General features: G+C 38.2%; 3 protein-coding genes across 3 annotated transcripts; 2 read left to right on the top strand and 1 right to left on the bottom strand.

Moving 5' to 3' along the window:
• Positions 1-1,149: 1,149 nt before the first annotated feature.
• LOC140768154 (protein ALTERED PHOSPHATE STARVATION RESPONSE 1-like) lies at positions 1,150-5,991 on the bottom strand. The gene is made up of 4 exons (XM_073108311.1): positions 4,508-5,991; positions 4,245-4,402; positions 3,424-3,647; positions 1,150-2,849 (listed from the first exon to the last, which is right to left on the bottom strand). The coding sequence occupies exons 1-4, from the start codon at positions 5,730-5,732 to the stop codon at positions 2,099-2,101; spliced, it is 2,358 nt and encodes a 785-aa protein (XP_072964412.1). The 5' UTR covers positions 5,733-5,991; the 3' UTR covers positions 1,150-2,098.
• Positions 5,992-14,114: 8,123 nt separating this feature from the next.
• Positions 14,115-16,802, top strand: LOC140772853 (uncharacterized). The gene is made up of 7 exons (XM_073115077.1): positions 14,115-14,275; positions 14,383-14,515; positions 14,675-14,778; positions 14,861-15,032; positions 15,305-15,445; positions 15,547-15,638; positions 15,742-16,802. Exons 1-7 carry the CDS (start codon positions 14,181-14,183, stop codon positions 16,565-16,567), a joined length of 1,563 nt encoding a protein of 520 aa, XP_072971178.1. The 5' UTR covers positions 14,115-14,180; the 3' UTR covers positions 16,568-16,802.
• Positions 16,803-17,323: 521 nt separating this feature from the next.
• Positions 17,324-21,355, top strand: LOC140773577 (cation/H(+) antiporter 1-like). The gene is made up of 6 exons (XM_073116210.1): positions 17,324-17,519; positions 17,672-18,213; positions 18,339-18,801; positions 19,008-19,348; positions 19,391-20,044; positions 21,000-21,355. Exons 1-6 carry the CDS (start codon positions 17,379-17,381, stop codon positions 21,310-21,312), a joined length of 2,454 nt encoding a protein of 817 aa, XP_072972311.1. The 5' UTR covers positions 17,324-17,378; the 3' UTR covers positions 21,313-21,355.
• Positions 21,356-21,552: the final 197 nt, after the last annotated feature.

The following is a 21,552-nucleotide window of genomic DNA, read 5'->3' as shown; positions in this document are numbered from 1 at the left end:
AGTCTTGCCTTCCAAAATATGAGCCTTGACTATTCTTTCAGAAATTAAATAAACACATATTTGCAAATAACACCCTAATCATGTACATAATTTCGGAAACGACTCTATTACCGTCTAATTAGTACTCGGGCTTTGAGAAGATAATCGAAAATGGACTAGAGCCGAGAGGGATTGTACATAGCGGAAAATACAGCAAGTATAATATCATGACAAGATGGGTCGTTATTTGTTAAATCCCATGATTACTCTGTACCAATCTTATCGGATGCAGTAATCGGACCCAAATCCAATACCCGACTTGAGTTCTCATTTTTCATATCTTAAGAGTCATTAAGTACTGCCCACTGAGTCAAGTGCAAGGATAAGTACAGTTATAAGATATTAGTTGCGTGATTCCAATAACAAGACTTTTCCTCTTCTTTCTAGATGTGGCTCTCTTTGCTGTCTTTCTATCATAATTACTAGTGTACTATTTAACTCTATAGAAAGGATAAGAGTCTCCGTTTGTACCAATTAAAAGCGACAGAGGAACTAATAGAAGGATAAGCTAAATTTTGTGAACTGCTTCGGCGTAGCTTCCGGTTATGATGCTTTTTCTTTGTCAGAATTGGTTGTTGAACAAAAGAATAAGGATTATGAAGAGATTAAAGTATGTATGAGATGGCATCATGATAGTTAATATATGTATATAATATATACGATTTGATGTGGATTGTGGACTATAGGGAATGAGAAAATTAATCTCAAAGCATTTGTAATACTAATTCAAAGCAGTATATATAAGCCACTCTATTTGAATGGCAGTAATCCAATCAGACAATCACTAGATGGCGGAAGTTTTATCTCCTTTAGACTTTTTCTTTGCAATCGTGTAGCAAAATCCAATTATGTTTTTTTTTTCCTCTCTGGGGCTTTGACTTTATGGTTTCTTCGAATGAAGTCTTGACATCATTGTCACTCACGATCGGCAACAGAGCCAACACCAATAAATTAGTTTATAACCCAACCGATCATCTGTATACCAATCCATATACTCGGCTCAATAAAATAACATAATACTTCAATATACAAAGCCAGAGAAATGAATCGAATGAAATGATAAAAAGCACGTAATAAAAGAAAACTTTGAAAAAAGAAGAAGAAAAAAGCTGCAAAAGGAGGCCCAGGATTTTTACTTTCCTGCACTCATTAAACCAACAAAACATTCGCTGTCTTCACTCTTTTAAGGTTTGCATTGATTCAACGAACTCCTCCCAGGATTCACATAAGCATTTAAAGAGATCCTAATCATATTAATAAGCACTCGCTACTCTAGACAACTAATAATAACTCATGACTCATTAAACACGATAAATATTCGATCGCATGGTGGCCAAAACACTGACTATACAGAAACGCAGAGTCCTCGGACTGCGATATTATCCCCAATGCTAACAGATGTGAAAGACTTTGAGAATGCTGATCCCTGCAGTATTGATCCAATCTAGTTGCCCAGACAACAATAACTGTGATCAAGTTCAATGTGTGGAGTAGCTGATTAACTGCAGGCACTTACAGAGCTGATTTGGTCACTCGCCGGTAAGGGCAGCTGATATATTTATATATACGCACTGTTACTTGGCTTTCCACAATTCCTTCATCTTCTTACACCAATAGGCACAGAAATTGATGCTTCAATTTCTCTGCAATTCTCCACCAAAGTAGCAAAAAGAGCCTGAGTTACCCTCTTGGTGCCAATCTGTTCCACTAGGATGTAATCCAATTACAAATGCCGCGGGGTAAGTTGAGTAGCAATATCGTACATTACTGTACACCAGATGGCCCTGAGGATTAGCTGTAATGGGGCCCTGATGAACAAAAATATCTGAATAAAGCTTTTCCTAAAGTATCAGGAAAGAATCCCTTTTTAGCATCCAAATGAATGATCCAACAACTAGCTCCTCAAACTGGACAGGACACACTGCCCAAAAGCAACGTCCCCATGCAGCCATAATCTCCGGACATCTGTCGCTACTCATTCAAATGACAAGTATGAGTTCTTAACCATGGGCTGAGTGGCTGGTGAATCTTAATGTGTGACATTAAGCCTTGAATGAAACTATGGAACTTTAGCATTTTTTCTTGCAAACCTCTCTTTCTCTTCTTCACATCGCAAGTAGAGTCCCTCGTATGTTTTAGCAAAACCAGCAGTGAAATTTTCCATGGCTCCAAAAATTTGTCGCAAACTTAATTGCAAACTGCTAATTTCAACAGTAGGCCCCTGATTTACCACCTCTGCGGATAATGTGACACCACTCTGACTGGAGCTTAGTACAAGTTTCTTGTTTTGTGCTTCCAATGCCTTGCGCATCAGTTGTTCCTCCCTCTCCATTAATTTAAGTGTCCTGTCCATATCTCTATTTGCCATCAACCTCTGCCGCTGCTCAAACTTGTGCTGCTCCCACAGATGCAAAACCATGGTGGCAAAAGACTGCATATTATTCACCACTTCCATCTCGGAAATCCTATCCATACTCTCTGACCAATAATTGCAGATAACAAAAACAGGTGGCGCCCCTAATCTTCCTGGAGAAAAGGGAGGAACCCCGTCATCAGTTACTTCCTGTACATAATTAAGCCCTTTAACAAGCCAACCATTCAATGCTTTAACATAGCTCCTCTGAGCATTTATCCAAGCAGAGAAACTTGCAACCCAGTCCAGTAGCTCCAGCTCGAGCTGTTTTGTTATTTCCATATTAGCATCATTAAGCTTCACGGCGGATACAATAGAATCAAGGTTCTTAGCTTCTAATATGGCTTGGCATTGAGTTCGATGACATTCTAACATGTTACCCCACATTCTCATTAACCTGCAAGATTGTTGTCATCAATGTAGGTACTCAAATATACAAAATGAAATCAATTTTCTAATCCAGTACGGCACACTTCTTAGTTAGAAGCAAAGGTAATTTATGTGAAAACCATCATTCACTAGGATATGCTAGGTAAGACGTAGTATTATAAAATTAAAACAGCATTTGACATGAAATTTCTGGCAATATCCAGGTGTCGTGTTAAAGAAACAAGCTAACTCCAGCCTGATATATCGGGCGATTTGACAAAATGTCAAGTAATTTATTATTTAACAATGAAAAGTGGAGACTGTTCTCTCATATCAGTGCTAATGATTGGTTAAGCAGCATAATACTAGACCAATTTCTTTTTTAACATAAAGACCATGGCACCAGCAAACATACAGATGTTCGGACGTTTGCCAATGCCATAAGGAGGTGAAGAAAAGAAAAAATTGAAGGAGTGATATGTTGTGATGCATCATGTGATGATAAAATGACATAGGACCTTAGTTAAGAGAATCACTGCACAAAATTTTCTTCCAGGATATGATGTGCACCCAAAGATAAAACCTATAAAAAAAGAGCATACCCTTGGACCAGCTCACATATCTGCGGCCATAACTCTTCATCTCTCAGTTTACTGATCTTGTTAGAGATAGTGTTAACAACCTGGATTGCTATTTTTATCCTTGTGGATAGCTTCCTGATGAAAGTTTGAGCTGCTTCAACCTTATAAGCCTCAGCACCTCTCTCATCAAGGCGCTTCAGTTCCGCACGTTTCCTATCATAGAGCACCCGCATCTTCTCCTCAGCCTGTGTAGAGTGAAAAAAGGCAGTTAAAACTAGACAAAAGCCCAAGAGGGTCAAGCAACTGAAAACTGGAAAACACAGGGTATCATACTACCACTTTTGCAGGACTACTACTATCATCAGAGAATCATGAGATCAGGCAAGCTTTTGTTGAGCTAACTGACCAAAGGAATCTTAAGATCAAGAAAAAGAATTTCACAGTCCAAAAAGGTTCATAATAACATGTGGACGTAGCATTGCACACATATGACAAAACTGATAATTGGAATTAATGGAAGATGATGAACTTTTGGTAACTTGACAACAGACTCCTGCATCTAGATAGCAATGTAGATCAGTAAGGCGGACAGTTGGTCCATTGTCTTGCTGAAATAATCAATAAACGAGCAACAGAAAAGAGGGCATGGATAGAACCGAAAGTGCCATCCTTTAGATCTCGATCATAAATAGGAGGTCCAAGTCATCAAATAGTCTCAACTCACCTATTAATTTACCATCAAATGCCTCTTCTCAAAGAAGATTCTGACCGTGGCTTAATAAATCAATAGGCAGCAGTATCATGCATTGAACTTTAAAAGAAAGAGAGGAAAAATGCCACACCTTGACTTCCTCAAGGAGCTTCATTTCCCACATATACAGTTTCTGCAATGTCGAAGAAAGATTGCCACATCCCATCGCCATCTCTTCTTCAAATTGCAACAAGTTCTCATCCACAGAATTAGAGGCAGGAGGCAGTCCACAAATCATCCTCACAGACACTGTTCGTGAGACCAACAAAAGTTTCAAGTTTTTTGCAACAAACACAGAGATGAACAAAAGAGTTCAACTGCATATAGTTTAACAATTCAACAAAAGGAATTCACCTTTATATGCAGAATTCTTCTGGTAGTAGGGTTTCTTTCCAACCTCAAGCATCTTCGACACCTGGTCCGCCGCCTCTGACGCCCTTGCAAACTGGGTACTGATCTCCTGCACCACCTCCGAGTCATCATGGTAAGTTTTAGTCACCGCGACCGGAGCCACATTGCGCTGCTCGGCCTTCCCATGCACCTCATCACCCACCACATCCTTCTCCACCAAATGCACATCATGCTCCAAGCTACTACTAGTACTAATAGTACTACTACCACTACTAATATCCTCCCCCGCATTACTCATCCTCTCTTCTTTCACAGCTTCCACCGAGGTGGAAGGCGAGAACTTTTCGTCATTATAAACTTTCTTGACAACCGCGTGTTCCTCCTCTAAATCAGGGATGTCTTCCTCTTCCCTGACCTCCTTCGAGCTCCGGCTTGGCGTGTAGTCTGCGTAATAGCTATCATACGACTCGAATGGATTAAGAAAGTCCCAAGCGGAGGTCCGAGGCGGCGACGGAGGCGGCGGCGGCGGCGCCTCCTCAGCAGCGGGGGGAGGGATGTCAGATTGTGGCGAGGAGCGCCCGTAGTAGCCGTCGTTGCCACCGTAGCTCAAATAAGGATATGGGTAGTCGTTAAAATTCGATCTTGGGGCCGGATACGGGTAGCCGTAGTCGTGCTGGTAGATAGGTTCGGAGCTTTTGGGCTTCTCCTCGTAGGATGCAGAGGAAAAGTTCGACCTTTGGGCCGGATTCGAGTAGCCATACTCATAATGGTAGATGGGCTGGGGGCTTTTGGGTTTCTCTTCGTAGGAAACAGAGGAAGCAGTTGGTTGGTTGCGCGCATAGCTGACATTGACTTCCCCTTCGGAGTGGAGATGGAAGTGGGAATCGCCGCCGCCTCCCCTGTCGCCGTCGTCGTCGTCGGAGTCCAAATCGGAGGAGCGGAACTGGATGTGGGAGTGGGAGTGCTCCGAGGAAGGAGAAGGCGAGAGAGGAGGAAGCGGGTCGCCTTTCCTATGGACCGGAAGCGGAAGGTGAGGAGAAGAAGGAGAAGGAACGGCATGGAGGAAGGCGTCGAGGGAAGAGCCCATCGATCTCAGAGAGCGCACGTAGGAAGCATGGGCGTCGGCGAAGGCGTAGCGGTACATTATGGCGTCGGCGAGAAGGCGAGACCTCTCGCGGCAATGGGCCACCGCCTCCAACTCCTCCAGCTTCGAGCCGCCGCAACCCATCGGAGGCAGAGACCAAGAAGAGTGAGGAGAGAGGGTAGAGGTCAGATTCGATGGGACGATGCGGCCTTGGAAGGGGAATGCGGCGTCTTCCAAGCTCACTCTAATGGCGGAAGGAAGAGGAAAGGGGAAAAGTAGATGGGAATTATGGAGCACGAGACATGGAATTATCTTTTTCCGTTCTCGGGAGGAGGGAGACAAGGTTGGAGATGGGAGAAAGATAGAGACATCCGTACTTTGATGCCTGCTACCGACGTGGGATGCTCGGATTATTTTATTCTTGTTCTGAGGGAGGGATAGTACTCGAGATTTATCGGTGTGCGAGAGGAAAGAGGTGGTAGAAATCGCCACAAATTTGCAAATAACACCTTGGACTTCACCAATTTTGCGGTTCAAATCTGAATTTTACTGTGCTGTAAAAATAAGGATAAAAATTAAATTACACCCCTCTCTTTACTAGCCTCTTGAGATTTAGAATAATATGATATTATTATTTTGCATCTAAACTTAACTTAACGAAGAAAGTATAAATTACTGCAATATCTCTATAATATTAATAATTTAATTATTTGAGTAGATATGAATTTTCTATCAATATTTTTAATATATATTATATTCTTTATTCCATAATCATATATTTGAATAGAGGTAACAATTAAAATTTGAGTTTTATAATCTTATTAATTATGATAATTCTGAACTTAGGTTAAAATAAAATTATTTTGCTAACGTATAATTATTTAAATCATTCTTAAAATATATAAATGCCATTATTAAAAGAGAGTTTTATTTTTTTCATCAAAAAAGTTAATAATAAAATTTTATACTCCATACATCAAGAAAGAAAATATATTTCAATCTATTTAAAATATTCTAAGAATATTTCGTCAAAACTAACCGTACTAACCCGTTTTGCAAAATCCAGTGGTAATTATGATATTTCTAAAGGTTTTTCACTAATATATATTAAAAAAACCCCAAATAAATTAGGGTTCTATTTGACTACATTTCTCAAAGTCAAAACTATATTATTAGCTACCATTTAGGTAACTTCTTAAATCATTAACAATTGACATTTTAATAACTTCACAGACAAAAGTCAAGGATATCTTTTGACTTTTATAAAAAAAATTATAAAAAGGATATTTTTATAAATATTGTAATTTTTATAAAAAAACATAACATAATTTTTTTTAAAACTTTATAGCAAATCAAAATCAATTAGCATACTCTCATATAAGTGAACATAAAGAATATCTATTCCTGAAAGAAATAATTTATTTAAAAAATAACAAAGATGAAACAAAGTAAATGGGGCCTTATAAAATAGTGACGAGATAGGATTAGAACATAAAACTCCACAATATAGGGGCTTTCTTGCGAATTTCCCTAATTTTTGTTTCTTTTTAACCCCCTGTGACGGAGCGGCGTAACATCAGTCATCTCTAACCAAGTGGAAAGGGTAGTATATACGAAATTACAAAAATCAGTAGATTATAGGGCGTTATCTGCACATTTCGGCATAGAGTCATTTGTCCCTCAGACAAGTTAACCAGGTAGGACGGGGGGCAAATAGGAAAATAGCGTGGGCTGTCTCTTGGCATCAGCTCAGCTGTTTGGCAATAAATATTAGTACCAGTTTACCACCAAGTGGCACCAAAACCTCGAATCCAGCTCACTCGCATGTGACAAAATAGTCGCCTAATTGCATAATAAGTCCACTATTTTGGAATGCTCATTTTTAACTGGCACATAGTTTATGGAGGTGTTTCCAATTTTCTAACAAGGTTTCAGCATCAGTATGTCATTGTAAACTTAGTTATAGAAGGGCCTTTCTTGCACATAATATATATATATATATATATATGAGCTAAGGTTTCTCTTTTGTAATAATGGACTCTAAGTCAAAAATGGAAATTCTTAGAATTTATATTCTAACATCCAAAACTTTTCACTGAAATAATCTCACTGACACTGCTGCATCATACTCTTATCTCATTTAGATCTTCTAAAGATATCAGAATTAGTGATTTAGTTAACTTAAATCCTAATTATATTTTAGTTATCCTTATTTTAGAGAATAGATGATAATAGTACAATTAGGAGGGGGGTTTATATGAAAATAGATGATTGTTAACTTTAAATATAATTAGATTAAACTACTTAGAATGACACTTTTTAAAAAGAAACCACTCCACTGATATCAGTAACTAACTATTGGGAGTCAAGTATCAGTCAACTTAGGAGTTATCGATATATATATTATATATTATATATGAAGGGAATTAGGAATAGCTATAAAGGATTCCGTACGAAGCATTTTAAAAGCACTGGAGTGATAATTAATTTTTCTCACCAACTTGGGTACCCAAAGACAATGGTCATATTATTCTCAAATAGACGCCCCTCCCTCCTATTCTAAGTTAGTTAAATAATATAGGGAAAGTTTCAAATAACACCCTACATTTTTATCATTTTGTGGAGTAAACATTTTTATCTCTAATTTTTTTTTTCAATCTAACCCCTCTTTTTTCCCCTAAAAGTGAATTTAAGGCATAAACACATAGCATAAGGTATAATTTTCTATATAAAAATATATTTCTCTATTTTAAGTTGTCAAATTCTTTCATTCTCAAACGACCCAATCTAAAGTTTTCTCCACAGTTGCGTATCTTTTCCCATATAATCTTGTGGATTTGGTGGGACTTCTCAGTGTCCACAAAAGAGCTCAACTGGAGGTCCTACTTAGCTTGCAATACTTACCTTTTTCTTTTGTTGGTTAGAGTGGGTGGATGGATATTTATCCAAATATAATCTCATTAAGCATCAAAATGCAATACTAATTCAAGATAAAGTTGGTGGGTAGGAGGATGTAGGTTTCAATGGCTTCCTTAATATGGACTTGTGGATTAGTGATCTCAGTCTTTAAGTTTAGAAGAATTAAAGGCAAAAAAAGAAAGGATTAGATATGGTGGTTAAGCTACTATTCTCAAATCCCTTTTGAAAACCCTCACCCTGACTACATTCTAGATGGATAATATTTTCAAAATATTAGTAGTAATTATAAAAATCTTTTTATATTTTTTAATTTTTCTTTTAAAAAATAATATAATATTCTCTATTTCATCAACTGTGGTTAGAATAAAATGATAAAATTACCTTACAAACATATAAGATTTATCTGAATTATCTAGAAGGCATTGGCTAAACTATTAGCAAATAATTAGAGGGCCAAAATGGACAAATTAAAAAGAAAAATCACGTTAAGGATCTGAATGATATTGACAAGAAGTTTTTGTCACTTCTTGCTGCTGAATCCTGGAAACCTTTCCCCCTCCCTTTAAACTCAGATTTCTGCAGCAAAGCTGAGCAAATTTAACCCCTGAAAAGAATTACTCGCAGGTATTTGTGAGCACTAGTGATGAAATTGGATGCAGGATTGAGGAAGAAGCCAACAACATCTTCCTATCCCTCTGCCAAAATTTCTAACGAGAAATTTTACATTTAACACCACCTTTTTTATTATTATTATTTTTGGGCGAAAAAGTCCGTAAAAAAAAATATTCATTAGGATAAGGGTGGTTTATTAATTTTATTATGTTTGAAATTTTATTGCTCTTTAAACGTATTACCATGACTATTTTACTGTAGACGTATGAAAAACGTCTAGAGAACTTATAAGCATTTCACTTCTAGATAATAATACTATCAAGATAAATATTTTTATATAAAAATAAAAAATTTAACTTAAATTACTGAAACACTAACTTAAACGAAATCCTAAATATTTATGAGTCTAGAGCTTTAGTTATATCTACAGTAAAATATACTAATTTTAATAATAAATTTAAGAGCATTCTATTTTAGTACAGAAAAAACAAAATGAAAGATGACTAGTTTTGTCAATCACTCATCCAAAGTGAAGCATTTTGGGATTGCAGTGAGTTGAAAGAGAGAGAGAGAGAGAGAGAGATAGGAAGGGTGGCCCACTTAGTTCATGAGCACATAGTGGTGTGGAGTCGCAATAACTTTGTGTACTGCCCTTCCATTCTCTTCTCTTTCGTTATCTTTACACTGCTCTCTTCCCTTTTAGCATCAAATCCCACCATCCATAATTGGTGGGAGGAGTAGATGTTCTGGTAATGCCGGCAGGCAGCCGAGAAATCCACCACCTCTCCTCTCCTCTCCTCTCCTCTCCACTCCTCTCCTCTCCTCTCCTCTAGGCCACAAAAAGCACCATTAGTGGATTGTAGTGGAGTCCTACTATTTTATGAGAAAATAAATCAGAGAAGGTTATATTCTATCTTCGTCCCATTTAGACTAAAGTAAAATTATTATTATTTTTCTTTAAATTATGGGTTAAATTTAAAAACTTCATTCTAAAGAGAATTAAATAAAATTTACAGCATATCTAAACTAATATAAATTAGATTTTATTCTTTAAATTCTATTCATGATATAGTCAAATATAATAAGAGACATAAATATAATTACAAGAAGTAAAATTTGAATTCACCTCACCTGCCAGCATTAGGATTAATATTTTAGTGAATTGAAAATAATAATAATAGGGGTAAAACATAGGGTGTTTTCAGTAAATTTCCTTATACATATATATAGAACTAAGTAACTATATGAGTGCGCGATGGGACGTGATAAGGAACGTGGCTCACGTGCATTGGGAGCTCGCACGTGAGGCGGTGGACAGGAGGCAGCGTTACGTTGGAGTATCTTCCTTGCCATGTGGCTCATTAATTGAGACAAACACATACAGTCAAGAAAAGAAACCGCCTATCACATGATTGGCTTCTGACATCGCTTTTCCTATTCCATGGTTTTTTATTTTTATTTTTTATTTTATACAATTAGCACCTAAGTTAAATTATATGCATCATAAACTCCACCAACTTAGGCCATTAGGTCTTCAATATAAATATTAAAATATTATTAAATATGTGTGACGGATACATAAATTTAACAAAGACGATGAATAAAAAAATAAAATAAAATATTTTTTTTATCGGAATAAATTATCCTTAAATTTATTTACCAAATGTGATCTGATTCACTGTAGTTATAATAAAAACGCTGAACTGATTAGTATTTTAAAAAATGCTTATCAATTCAGAGTTTATCACCGGATAATTTTTTTTTCCTAAATTACTAAAAAATTAAGTTAAAAAAATTTACATACATAAAATATTGAACTGATTAGCGTTTTTGTCTAAGAAAAAATGCTCATCAATTCATCGTTTTTATTACGACTACAGTCAATTAGATCCTATTCGGTAAATAAGTTTAAGGATACTCTAGTTCTAGTTTAGTCAAAAACTCAAATAAAACTGGAAATATTAATTTAGAAATTAATCAACTTAGATTAATTTTGCATAAAAGAATAGGTGCAGAAGGGATAAAGGTTGGATTATTTTGCTACATATGATGGTACAAAATGGAGGTATTGGAAATGGTGCATTGATGTATGATTAATTGGCTATAAATTCTTGACGTTTTCTTTGAAGTCATTTGACTCATTTCTCTTATGTTGGCCTTTGAATAATATTATTTATGCTTTACTGGGAGTCAATAGTCAATAGTCACTGTTATAATTAAGAGAAACTCATTAAAAACATCCTAATATTTTATTTTTATTATTATTCACACTCTACCATATAAATATTTATCATATGACTTCCATATATTAATTTTAATATCTCAAAAGTATTTTAATAGTCGATTTAATACGATTGTGATGTGTTATAAAGATTAAAAATATAAAAAGAGAATTAAATTTTTATTTTTAAAACTGATAGATAATTTTTACTTGTTAGATATTGTTAGGTTAAAATTAACTCATAAAATTTTTGAGATGAGAAAAATATATATATATAATTAAATAATAAATATCTATAGGATAAAGTGTGAATATTAGTAAAGAGAAAACATTGGACGATTTTAATTAACACTGAATTGCTTTTGAATGCCTTTGATTAAATTCCTTATAATTAAAGCACAATTATCTTTTAAAAGCTATAAAAGAACACTCTTTTTTCTCTTTTTTTTTTTCTTTTGGAAATAGAAGACTGAATTGCTTTCGGATGTTATTAAGTGATTTTCCTACAATTAAAACATAGTATATATTTTAAAAGCTGTAGAATAATACTAAATTGCTTTTGGATCTTTATGAGTGATTTTCCTATAATTAAAGCACAATATATCTTTTAAAAGCTATGGAATAACAGTAAATTGCTTTCGAAGTTTTTGAGTAATTTTCGTATGATTAAAGCATAATAGATCTTTTAAAAGCTATAAAATAACACTGAATTGCTTTTGATTACCAAACAGTTAGAAAGCATCCCATTTATCATGATACATTTATTCGGAGAAATTATTTTTTCTCTTTCCAATCAAATCGATCGTATAAACTCACCCACGAACTTGATTAGGTATAAAAAAGATAAAAATATGTTTGATTATTCAACCAGGTTAGAAGTCCCCGAACGTGTTTAGAGACACTCCTCGAACTCAAACCAAACGGGGTTCCTAAATATTCCACCAAAAGTTTACCCTAGCTCCTAATAAGTAATCTTATTCTTTCATAGGAAAACATCTAAAAACACTTATTTTATTGGATGTTATTAACATAATGATATCTCATGAGAAGATGCTTCACAAGCAAGACTTCCACTCTTACCCCCTCATACTCAGATTATCCTTGGTAAGGATTTTGTTGTTATAGATCAGCCATAAAAGAGCTTTCACCTTGATAGGTATTTTTAGTCTTTCAAATGCTTGGAAGAACATTTGACGACTGCACAGCATTGTTCAAAAATATGCTAAGAGATCTAACCTAATAAATCCCCCTTAGAGTTGATCTCTATTCACCAAGTCTGCATAATATCCGAGGAGAAGTTAATCAACTACTCCTCCAACAATAACTAATCGACGCCTTAGTCGCTAGATTCTATTATTGTTGATATTATTAACTTAACTAGTAATTATTAAAATTGTATAGTTAAGTAGGATACATGTGTGTATCTTGTAACCGTGGTGGTTAATCTGTAAGGTCTCGTTTGCTTTGAGTTTAGGCACCTTCTCTGAACGAGTTCAGGAACCTTTAAACTAGTTCAGTAAGTAAGTATCCTTTTATCTTTTTTATATTTATTCAAATTTATTCTTAAAAAAATTAAGAATAAAATATGAGACTAAATTTTTTAGTCCCGTTCTTAAAAAAAAGAAGGCCCATAAATTTAATCGCCATTTTGATTATTTATTGAAATACTACAGGATAAATGTACGTCAGTGACAAATTGAAGCAAATTTGGGCTTGAGTCCAATGAGGCCCACAAAGAGGAATATATCTCGACGGCCCATCTCGAGATGGCACCTCGTATTCTCCTCTTTGGGGGGATTATTCTGAATATTTTGATTACCTAATACTTATTTCAAAATTGTCTTTAAAAAACAAAGGATTTGTTGGTTTCTATTACCTCGTACTAAAAGGTCGTGAATTTAAATCCACATGAATGTTTGAATTGGTATTTGATGGATTTTTATCACCATAGTATTATTATATGCCAAGTTGTCTAATATGTGTATTCAAGAGAGTATTATAACTCTTTTGGCTTAGTCTATATTTAGTCTTTAAGCTTATAATCTCAATAAAAGAAAGAGCTATCACTTTGTAATAGAAGGTTTTGCGAGGTCATCCTCGCTTATCATAGATTATTTTTCATAAAATTTGCCAATTTTTTTGATGAAAATCTCTTCGAGTCTTCGTCTAATTTATGATCGGTATAGAGGATTAAATTACTCGGTTATAGTTATGTCTAACTTAAATTACCCGCATCATTTTGCTTCTTATGATCTACACTAATATGAAAACCATTAAATGAGATTCCTCACAAAAATATATATTAAAATATCAAAATTATCCCAAATCTCTTTCTTTTAATGTACAACATGTATAAAATTACATACTTCAAATCTTAGTTATCATCTTTCTATCATTATATTAATTTCACCAAATGCATAATTGTAGAATAAAATATCCATATCATTTTAGACTTATGTAGTTGTAATTTGACAACCCCATCAACTACTATCCAGTATTTTTCACATTACTTTAAATCACAATTTGATTTATAATTTGTATATATATATTCGAAAAATGAAATACTCGTACACACGTAGGAAAATCTCGTTGGGCCCCACATGTCGTCATGAGTCAATACCCAGTGTCCGTACAGAATTATGGGTTCGAATCCCGATTCAAATGGAAAGAACGGACTCGCCCGTTTCTAGAGACGGAAAGCTTCCAAACTCCACCTGTCATACATTATAATAATTAAAAGGAGAGAAAATTAAAAAGAATTAGAAGAAGAAAAACTCCGACTTTACCGTTGCAAACTCCCCACGCCGCTCCCCACTCCTCGAAACTCCTCGCTCCTTCAAATGGCTCCCGATTCCAAATCCCCCATCCCCACCCTCCGCAAGCTCATGGGCTCGGCCATCTCTCTCTTCCGCCGCCGCTTCAACTCCTCGAAATGGTAGGTCTCCTCCCTCTCCCTCTCTTCGTCCTCTTCTTCTTCTTCTTCTTTTCGGAGATTGATCTAATCCTCCCGTTTCCCCCTCTCTTGGATCGAACCAATGGCAGCAAGGCAGAGGCCAAGATGGCGACGGCGCGGATGAAGTTGCTGCGGAACAAGCGGGAGGTGACGGTCCGGCAGATGCGGCGCGACATCGCCATGCTCCTCGAGTCCGGTCGGGACGACACGGCGCGGATCCGGGTGCGTGCTCTCCTACTGTCGATTCTAAGTTCTTCTCCTTTTTGTTCTTTGTCGCAGTTCGTGGTTGTTCGGTTTCTGTTCTCTAATGGCTAATGAATTGCTAGGGTTTTAGACTCAGAGGATTGCGAAGAGTGATTGATAATATTTGATTCTTTGTAGGTTGAGCATGTGATTAGAGAACAGAATGTGATGGCGGCTAATGAGATCATTGAGCTTTTCTGTGAGCTAATTGTGGTCCGTCTTCCTATCATTGCGAAACAGAGGTCTGTTTAAATGTCACCTGATTCTTTGTGAACTATCTTTGTTATGCAAGTAGATCCTGAATTGTGACCTACCTCTCTTCAGGGAATGTCCGGCGGATCTGAGAGAAGGTATTTCTAGTTTGATATTTGCAGCTCCAAGGTGCTCGGAAATCCCTGAACTTAGCCGAATTCGTGATATATTTGAAAAGAAGTATGGAAAAGATTTTGTGTCCGCCGCAGCAGATCTACGTCCGGACTCGGGTGTAAATCGATTGGTAATAATTTGTTATTGAGTTGCCAGGAGTCATTTTCTGACAATGTATTCTGAAGGTTAATTTGTATTGTTGATGCATTCTTTCGCAGACCTAGATTGAATCTTGAAGCTATGAGATGCCTAAGTATCAGACCTTCAATGCTTAATATTTCTTAGTTATCACTTGAAAAATAAAAGGAAAACCATGATCTTGTTGCATGTTTATTCATATCTCTACTTGCTTCTATCTGTTTGACTAGTTCAGCTCTCAACTTTGATTTCTTTTGTGTAAAGCTGATCGAGAAGTTATCAGTTAGGAAGCCTACTGGTGAAGTAAAGTTAAAGGTCTTGAAGGAGATTGCAAAGGAATATCAGGTTGAATGGGATACAAAGGAAACTGAGCAGGAGCTTCTCAAGCCTCCAGAAGAACTTTTGGTCTGTATAAAATTTTCTACTTCTCTCTTCTATGTTTATCTTCTTAGCTAAATTGTTTTGCAAATCAGTGGCTTTAGAGTTATGTTGGCTATGTTTAACAGGGAGGACCATGCTCATTTGTCAGTGCTAGCAGCATTCCTGTGAAGACAACTCTACCACCAAATAGTTTAGAAACAAATAAGACTAGCCGCAGGTTTTCTATTGCCTTTCATCTTTCCTTGACTGTTATTGCAGATAATCAATCATTTGATGTTTCATGATTTTTACTCTTCTTATTTTTGTATATATAATCATAGATATTGCGATGATCAAGATGCCACTTTGCAATTCAAAGATGCCGCTTCAGCTGCTCAAGCAGCAGCAGAGTCTGCAGATGAAGCAGTTTATGCTGCACGGGCTGCAGTTTATCTTGCCAAAAGGAACTCTTATCCATTTGATCAAACAGGTCGTTTTGATACACAAGTGGATGATTTCATTAAACCTGACCTGCAATCATCATGTTCTTCTGCTCAGTTCACCATAAAAAATGAGAATTCGGTAAACGAGTTAAAGCACCCAGGGAGGATTTTTGACTCACAGAGCTTTAACAGATCAAACTACATAGAAAACAATGACATTGATACTGCCAATTTGAGGAGTAGAGAGATATTGAGAAGGAACAGTTATGCTGGGCAAACAGCGCAAACATTGAATTCATTGACTGAGAATGAGTTCCCAAGAGATGAGGTGAAGCGCACACAGAAGACTTTCAATTCACAGGACTATGTCGAAAGTGATGGCGTGGATAACTTGGATTTGGATAGTAGAAAGATACTGAGAAGAAAGAGTTGTAGGGGGCGAAAAAAGCACTCCGATATTAAGTTCGATGACTCAGATGGGCTGGAGTCAGAAGGTGATGAATCATCTGAAATGGAGACACATTCAGTCGGAGTCCATGGCCCTCTTAAAAGGTTTCCTCGTGTAGTACCTCCTCCTCCAAGAGATCACTTTGAAGAAAAGTCAAGTTCTTGTAGTAACTCCGAGACACTCAAGGGAAACGTAGGTTCTCGTGTTCACCCAAAGTTGCCAGATTACGAAGAGCTTGCCGCCCGGTTTGAAGCACTCAAGTGTCGCAGGTCGTAAGTTCTTCTATCTAGAGAAGAGACTCCAAGTAGTTTCTTATTTTCTTCTCCTCTCAGGTCATTGGATTGTTTCACATAGATAGGTCGTAACTACATTTCATCACAATTAAACTCAAGAAAATTGTCTCATTTGTATCTCCATTTATATTTGTGGCATTATTCCAGCTTCTGTAAGGCATTATATAGTGAGAACTTAAGAATTCATTTCATACTACATATTGTATTTCTACTGCCATACGTTCTTAATTTCCTTACTATTGGCAACTACATCTTCTTGTTGGATCTTAGCTGTGGTTAATTCGATCGTTCAAAAGAATTCATGCTTGGATTGTAACAGGGAAATGCAGTTTGGGGGTAATAACAGACTTAGAAGAAATGCTTTAAACTTAGTTACTTGGGCAGGGGCTTAGCCCAAACTTTTCTGGGCAGACAAAATAATTGACTATAATTATTAGAAATTTACTGACATCTAATATAATATATGGTAAGATATTCTATAAATTATACTTTATATTTTATTTATTTTATGATTCACTTTATTTCGGAAGATAGAAATTATAATGGTTGAGATTCTCTGAGCCCTCTAACTAACTCAGCTTAGAAACGGATCCCTTCGAGCCAAACACTCTTACACGGCGACTATCAACAACTTTACCGGACGAGGCGAAAGATAGAAAACGAAGCAGTTCGTTCGCCCAGACGCCCAACCGAGAGAGACAAACGTATCTATAGATAAGAAAGAAGACGACGAGTTCCATACCTTGGGAGCTTTGGATACGTGCTCGCGTCACCGATATCCCGAAGGAAACAAAATGGATGGCGGATGTAAGTCCGACAGCGGCGATATCCTCTTCTCCGTCTGCCTCGAGATCGTCGTCCTCATCACCCTCTCCAATGTCTTCCACCTCGTCCTCAAACGCCTCGGCCAGCCCAGCATCATCTCCCAGCTACTTGTACGCATTTTATCCTTGAATCTTATCATTATACTAGAACATAGGGACTTATGCGCAAAACTTAAAAAGAAAAAAGAGGCGAATGGAGATCTTTGGTCGTGCTAATATGTAGAAAAGACCTTTAATATTACTTATTTACATAAACATCGAAGGCAGGAGTTGTGGCGGCGAAGATAGCGTTGGGTCGTTTGGAGTTCACAGAAAACGACAACGAGGAGAACCTAGACAGCCTTGTCATGATGAGCCGCATGCTCTTCATGTTCCTCCTGGGCCTCGAGATGGACCTCGACTACATCTGGCGCACGGGCCACCGCTCCGTCATCCTCGCCTCCGGCGGCGCTGCCGCCTGCGTCGCCCTCGGCGCCATCTTTGCCCACTCCGTGCACAGCATCCTCAACAACAGCCACGGCTGTGGGTTTATCTTCTTCTTAGACTTCGTCCTCCTCCTTTCCAGCACCTCCTCCCCCGTCGTCGTCCGCATCGTCACCGAGCTCAAGCTCACCAACTCCGAGATCGGCCGCCTCGCGATCGCTGCAGCGCTCATCGTAGACTTGGCGTGCTTTCTGATCCTCGCGGTGGCGGTCACCTTGCCGGATGGCGACGACTTGCGGGGCTCCGGGAGCCTGGCCGTGCTCAGCCTTCTCATGATCGTCATCACGGCGGCGGCGGTCGGGACCGTGCGCTGGATCGTCAAGTGTGTCAGATATCGAATTTGAGCCAAAAGCTTATTAATCTCGAATATAGATACTATTTTATTTTTCCAACATCACAAAATTTTATTTGCAAACGATGAATTGAATCCAATCAAATTTTAACCAGGAGGATGAACGCGTGCTGCAAGAGCCGCCGCAACGTCAGACTCTCCGCTGTGGTGGCTCTTCTCTTCCTGGTAATCGTGATCGCCATCGGGACAGAGGCGTTGGGGTACAACTGCATGATGTCGTGCTTCCTGATGGGATTGGTGGTTCCGCGCGAGGGCCCTACAGCGAGGACGCTCATAAAAAAGCTTAGCTACCCGGTGCATGCCTTCGTCGTGCCGGTCTACTTCGGGTCTACCGGGATGAGGATGGACATGGCAATGTTCTCCGGGGACAGGTGGGAGACGGCGGCGTCATGGGTCGTTCTCATGGTTGGGTTGAGTACGCTGGGCAAGGTGGCCGGGACGGTGGCGGCGTCGAGCTTTCTTGGGATTCCGGTCAAGGAGGGAGTGGTGTTGGGGTTCCTATTGAACGTTAAAGGGCAGGTGGATGTCATCACCATCTCCCTGGCTATCAACCAAGGAGTAAGTCATTTTCTTTATTATTATTATTATTATTATTATGTATATTTGACCAAAATGTGCATAAAAACTTGAAGTTTAAGACTTTATACAAAGATACACAAAGCAGTTATTCATAAATAGTATCGCTATGCACCGACTAAATGAGAAAGCACCGACTAAATAGTATCGCTATGCACCGACTTTGAGGAGCGAGCTTTGATTTGCAGGTATGGGATCCTCGAATCGTGGCCCCCGTTCTCGTTACCGTCTTCCTCAACACCCTCTTCGCCAGCCCGCTGGCCGCCATCCTCGTAAGAAAGCAGAGGCACGCCTTCCGGTACCGCTCCTACGGCCTCCAATGGTTGCAACCACAACAAGAGCTCCGCCTCCTCGTCTGCGTCCACGACCCCGACAAGGCCCGTAGCATCCTCTCCCTTGCCGAGATGTCCGCATGCTTCACTGGTTCGCCGCTCACCGTTTACCTTCTACACCTCGTCGAGCTCACACAGAAGTACGCCATCACCCGCCTCTACCACCAGCGCACCGAAGACGACGACGACGAGGAGGAGGAAGAGGAGGAGGAGGTGGAGGAGGAGGAGGAGGAGGACAGCAACTACAACGGCGAGGAAACACGAAGAGTTAACATCGTCGTCGACGCCTTCACCAAGGAGACCGGCATCTCTGTCCGGCAGATCACCGCAGCGTCGTCGTACGACACCATGTACGAGGACGTGTGCAACGGCGCGGAGGACGTCAAGGCGTCACTCGTTCTCTTACCCTTCCACAAGGAGCAGAGGTACGACGGAAAGATGATCTGCCGCAAAGAGGGGCGGCAAAACATTAATTTAAAGGTCCTCCGGCACGCGCCGTGCACGGTCGGGATATTCGTGAACCGGCGCCTCGAGAGGTTCGCCCGGGAAAAGGAGTCGGAGTCGGATTCAGAGTCAACGAGGCCACCACCGTCGTCGACAACGAGCACGTTAGAGCATTCCGCGCGCTACGTGGTTTGTTTATTCTTCGGCGGGCCGGACGATCGGGAGGCGCTGGCGTACGCGAGCCGGCTCGCGATGCACCCTGGGGTCGGCGCGACGGTCGTCAGGTTCAAGCCGGCGGCGACGTCGAGAGATGCATCCGCGAGTGATACCGTCGGGATGGGGTCGTCGTCCTGGACCTCCAGCGGAGTCACCACGTCCATCCCCGACGAAGATGAGGAGGGTGATGACCGTGTTGAAGACGATAAGTTCCTGTCAAACTTCTATTACAGGTATTTATTCACACTCTATCGCAAGGCTATTTATCAATTCGACCGCCCTAATTTTAGTTTTAATCATCTTGAAAAAAGATGTTTATTCGTGATATTTATTCAATTATCCCAGGAATTATTTGGGATTAAAAAAAGAAGTTATCCCACTCTCTTCTAATCCCAAACAGAAAATAATTATTTTGCTCTTGGTAATGAATTAGGACGACCAATCTCTATTCCAATTTAGATTCAAATGCTGACATAACAACAATGTGGCTGTTATGTATTTGATAATATATTAAAATATGTTTATAGATATTATTTGATATCTATATATTGTATAAATTATAGTGAATTAAGTTAAACAATTTTTTGGTAAATTAATCATGAGAAGTACATATAATAGTTGTAAAAATAAAATTATAATTTATATTTAGTTTTAAATTTATTTCTCATCTTTCTAGAAAAAGACATAAATTAGGAAGATGGCAATAAAATTAATTTGATCTTGAGTTTACTAAATAATTAATATATAAAAATTAAATTAACAATAAATAGAAAATATCCATAATACTCTTAAGTTATTTTTTTAAGACATTGAGATAAAAGTAAGAGGGGACTCGAGGATAAAATATATTTAATTCTTATTTTTTTTATATCAAATTTCACTAACTATATGTTGAATTTTAAAATACTAATTAGAGATAAAATTAAAAATAATTGGATAAACTTTCTAACATATCAAAAATAGTATAAAGTGAATTTCAGATAATAAATATATGATAATATATTTTAAACATATCTATGTATTTATTATATTTTAACGTTGAAAATTTCATCCTATATAAAGCTAATAATTTCAGTTTGAGAAATGACATAAATAAAACGCAGATTTAGGCTTAACTTAGTTTAAGAAATTATATCAAAGATTTTGAGGGGTTTATATGCAAATATTAAAGTTTGGATTAACTCGTAGGTTCGTCGCGACGGGGATCGTCTCTTACGAGGAGAAGCTCGTGAGGAACGGGCCGGAGACGGTGGCGGTGCTGAGGTCGATGGTGGGGATGTACTCGTTATTTATAGTGGGGAGAGTGGGTCAAACGCATATGACGTCGGGTCTCGGCGAATGGAACGAGTGCCCGGAGCTGGGGCCCATTGGGGATCTCTTGGCTTCCCATGACTTCATGGATACTGGCTCGGTTGTTATCCTCCAACACCATGACCGATCGAAGGATTTAGAAGATATAAGCCGAGCGGACGACATGAGAAGACGACGACGTTCAGTTTGATGCCATTCTTAATTTCTTTCCTTGTTTCTTTTTTGCCCCTCACTTAGAAAACGAAGATAGGTAGACACTTTTTATTTATTTCTTTTTAATTAGAGATAGGTCCCTCGGCTATATGCTAAGGGTATTTTGCGTGTATAGTGTATACCCTTATATTATAAGGCTTCTTATTTATGTATATATTTTTATTAATTTTTTAATTTTATTTTATTTGTATTAAAAAACCTCTCATCCTAAGTACAC

The sequence above is a fragment of the Typha angustifolia genome, chromosome 2 (assembly GCF_048772165.1).
Source record: "Typha angustifolia cultivar Huaian chromosome 2, ASM4877216v1, whole genome shotgun sequence".
NCBI classification, from domain to species: Eukaryota; Viridiplantae; Streptophyta; class Magnoliopsida; order Poales; family Typhaceae; genus Typha; species Typha angustifolia.
The sequence above is the reverse complement of the archived record's forward strand: the minus strand, read 5'-3'. Positions and strand labels throughout refer to the sequence as shown.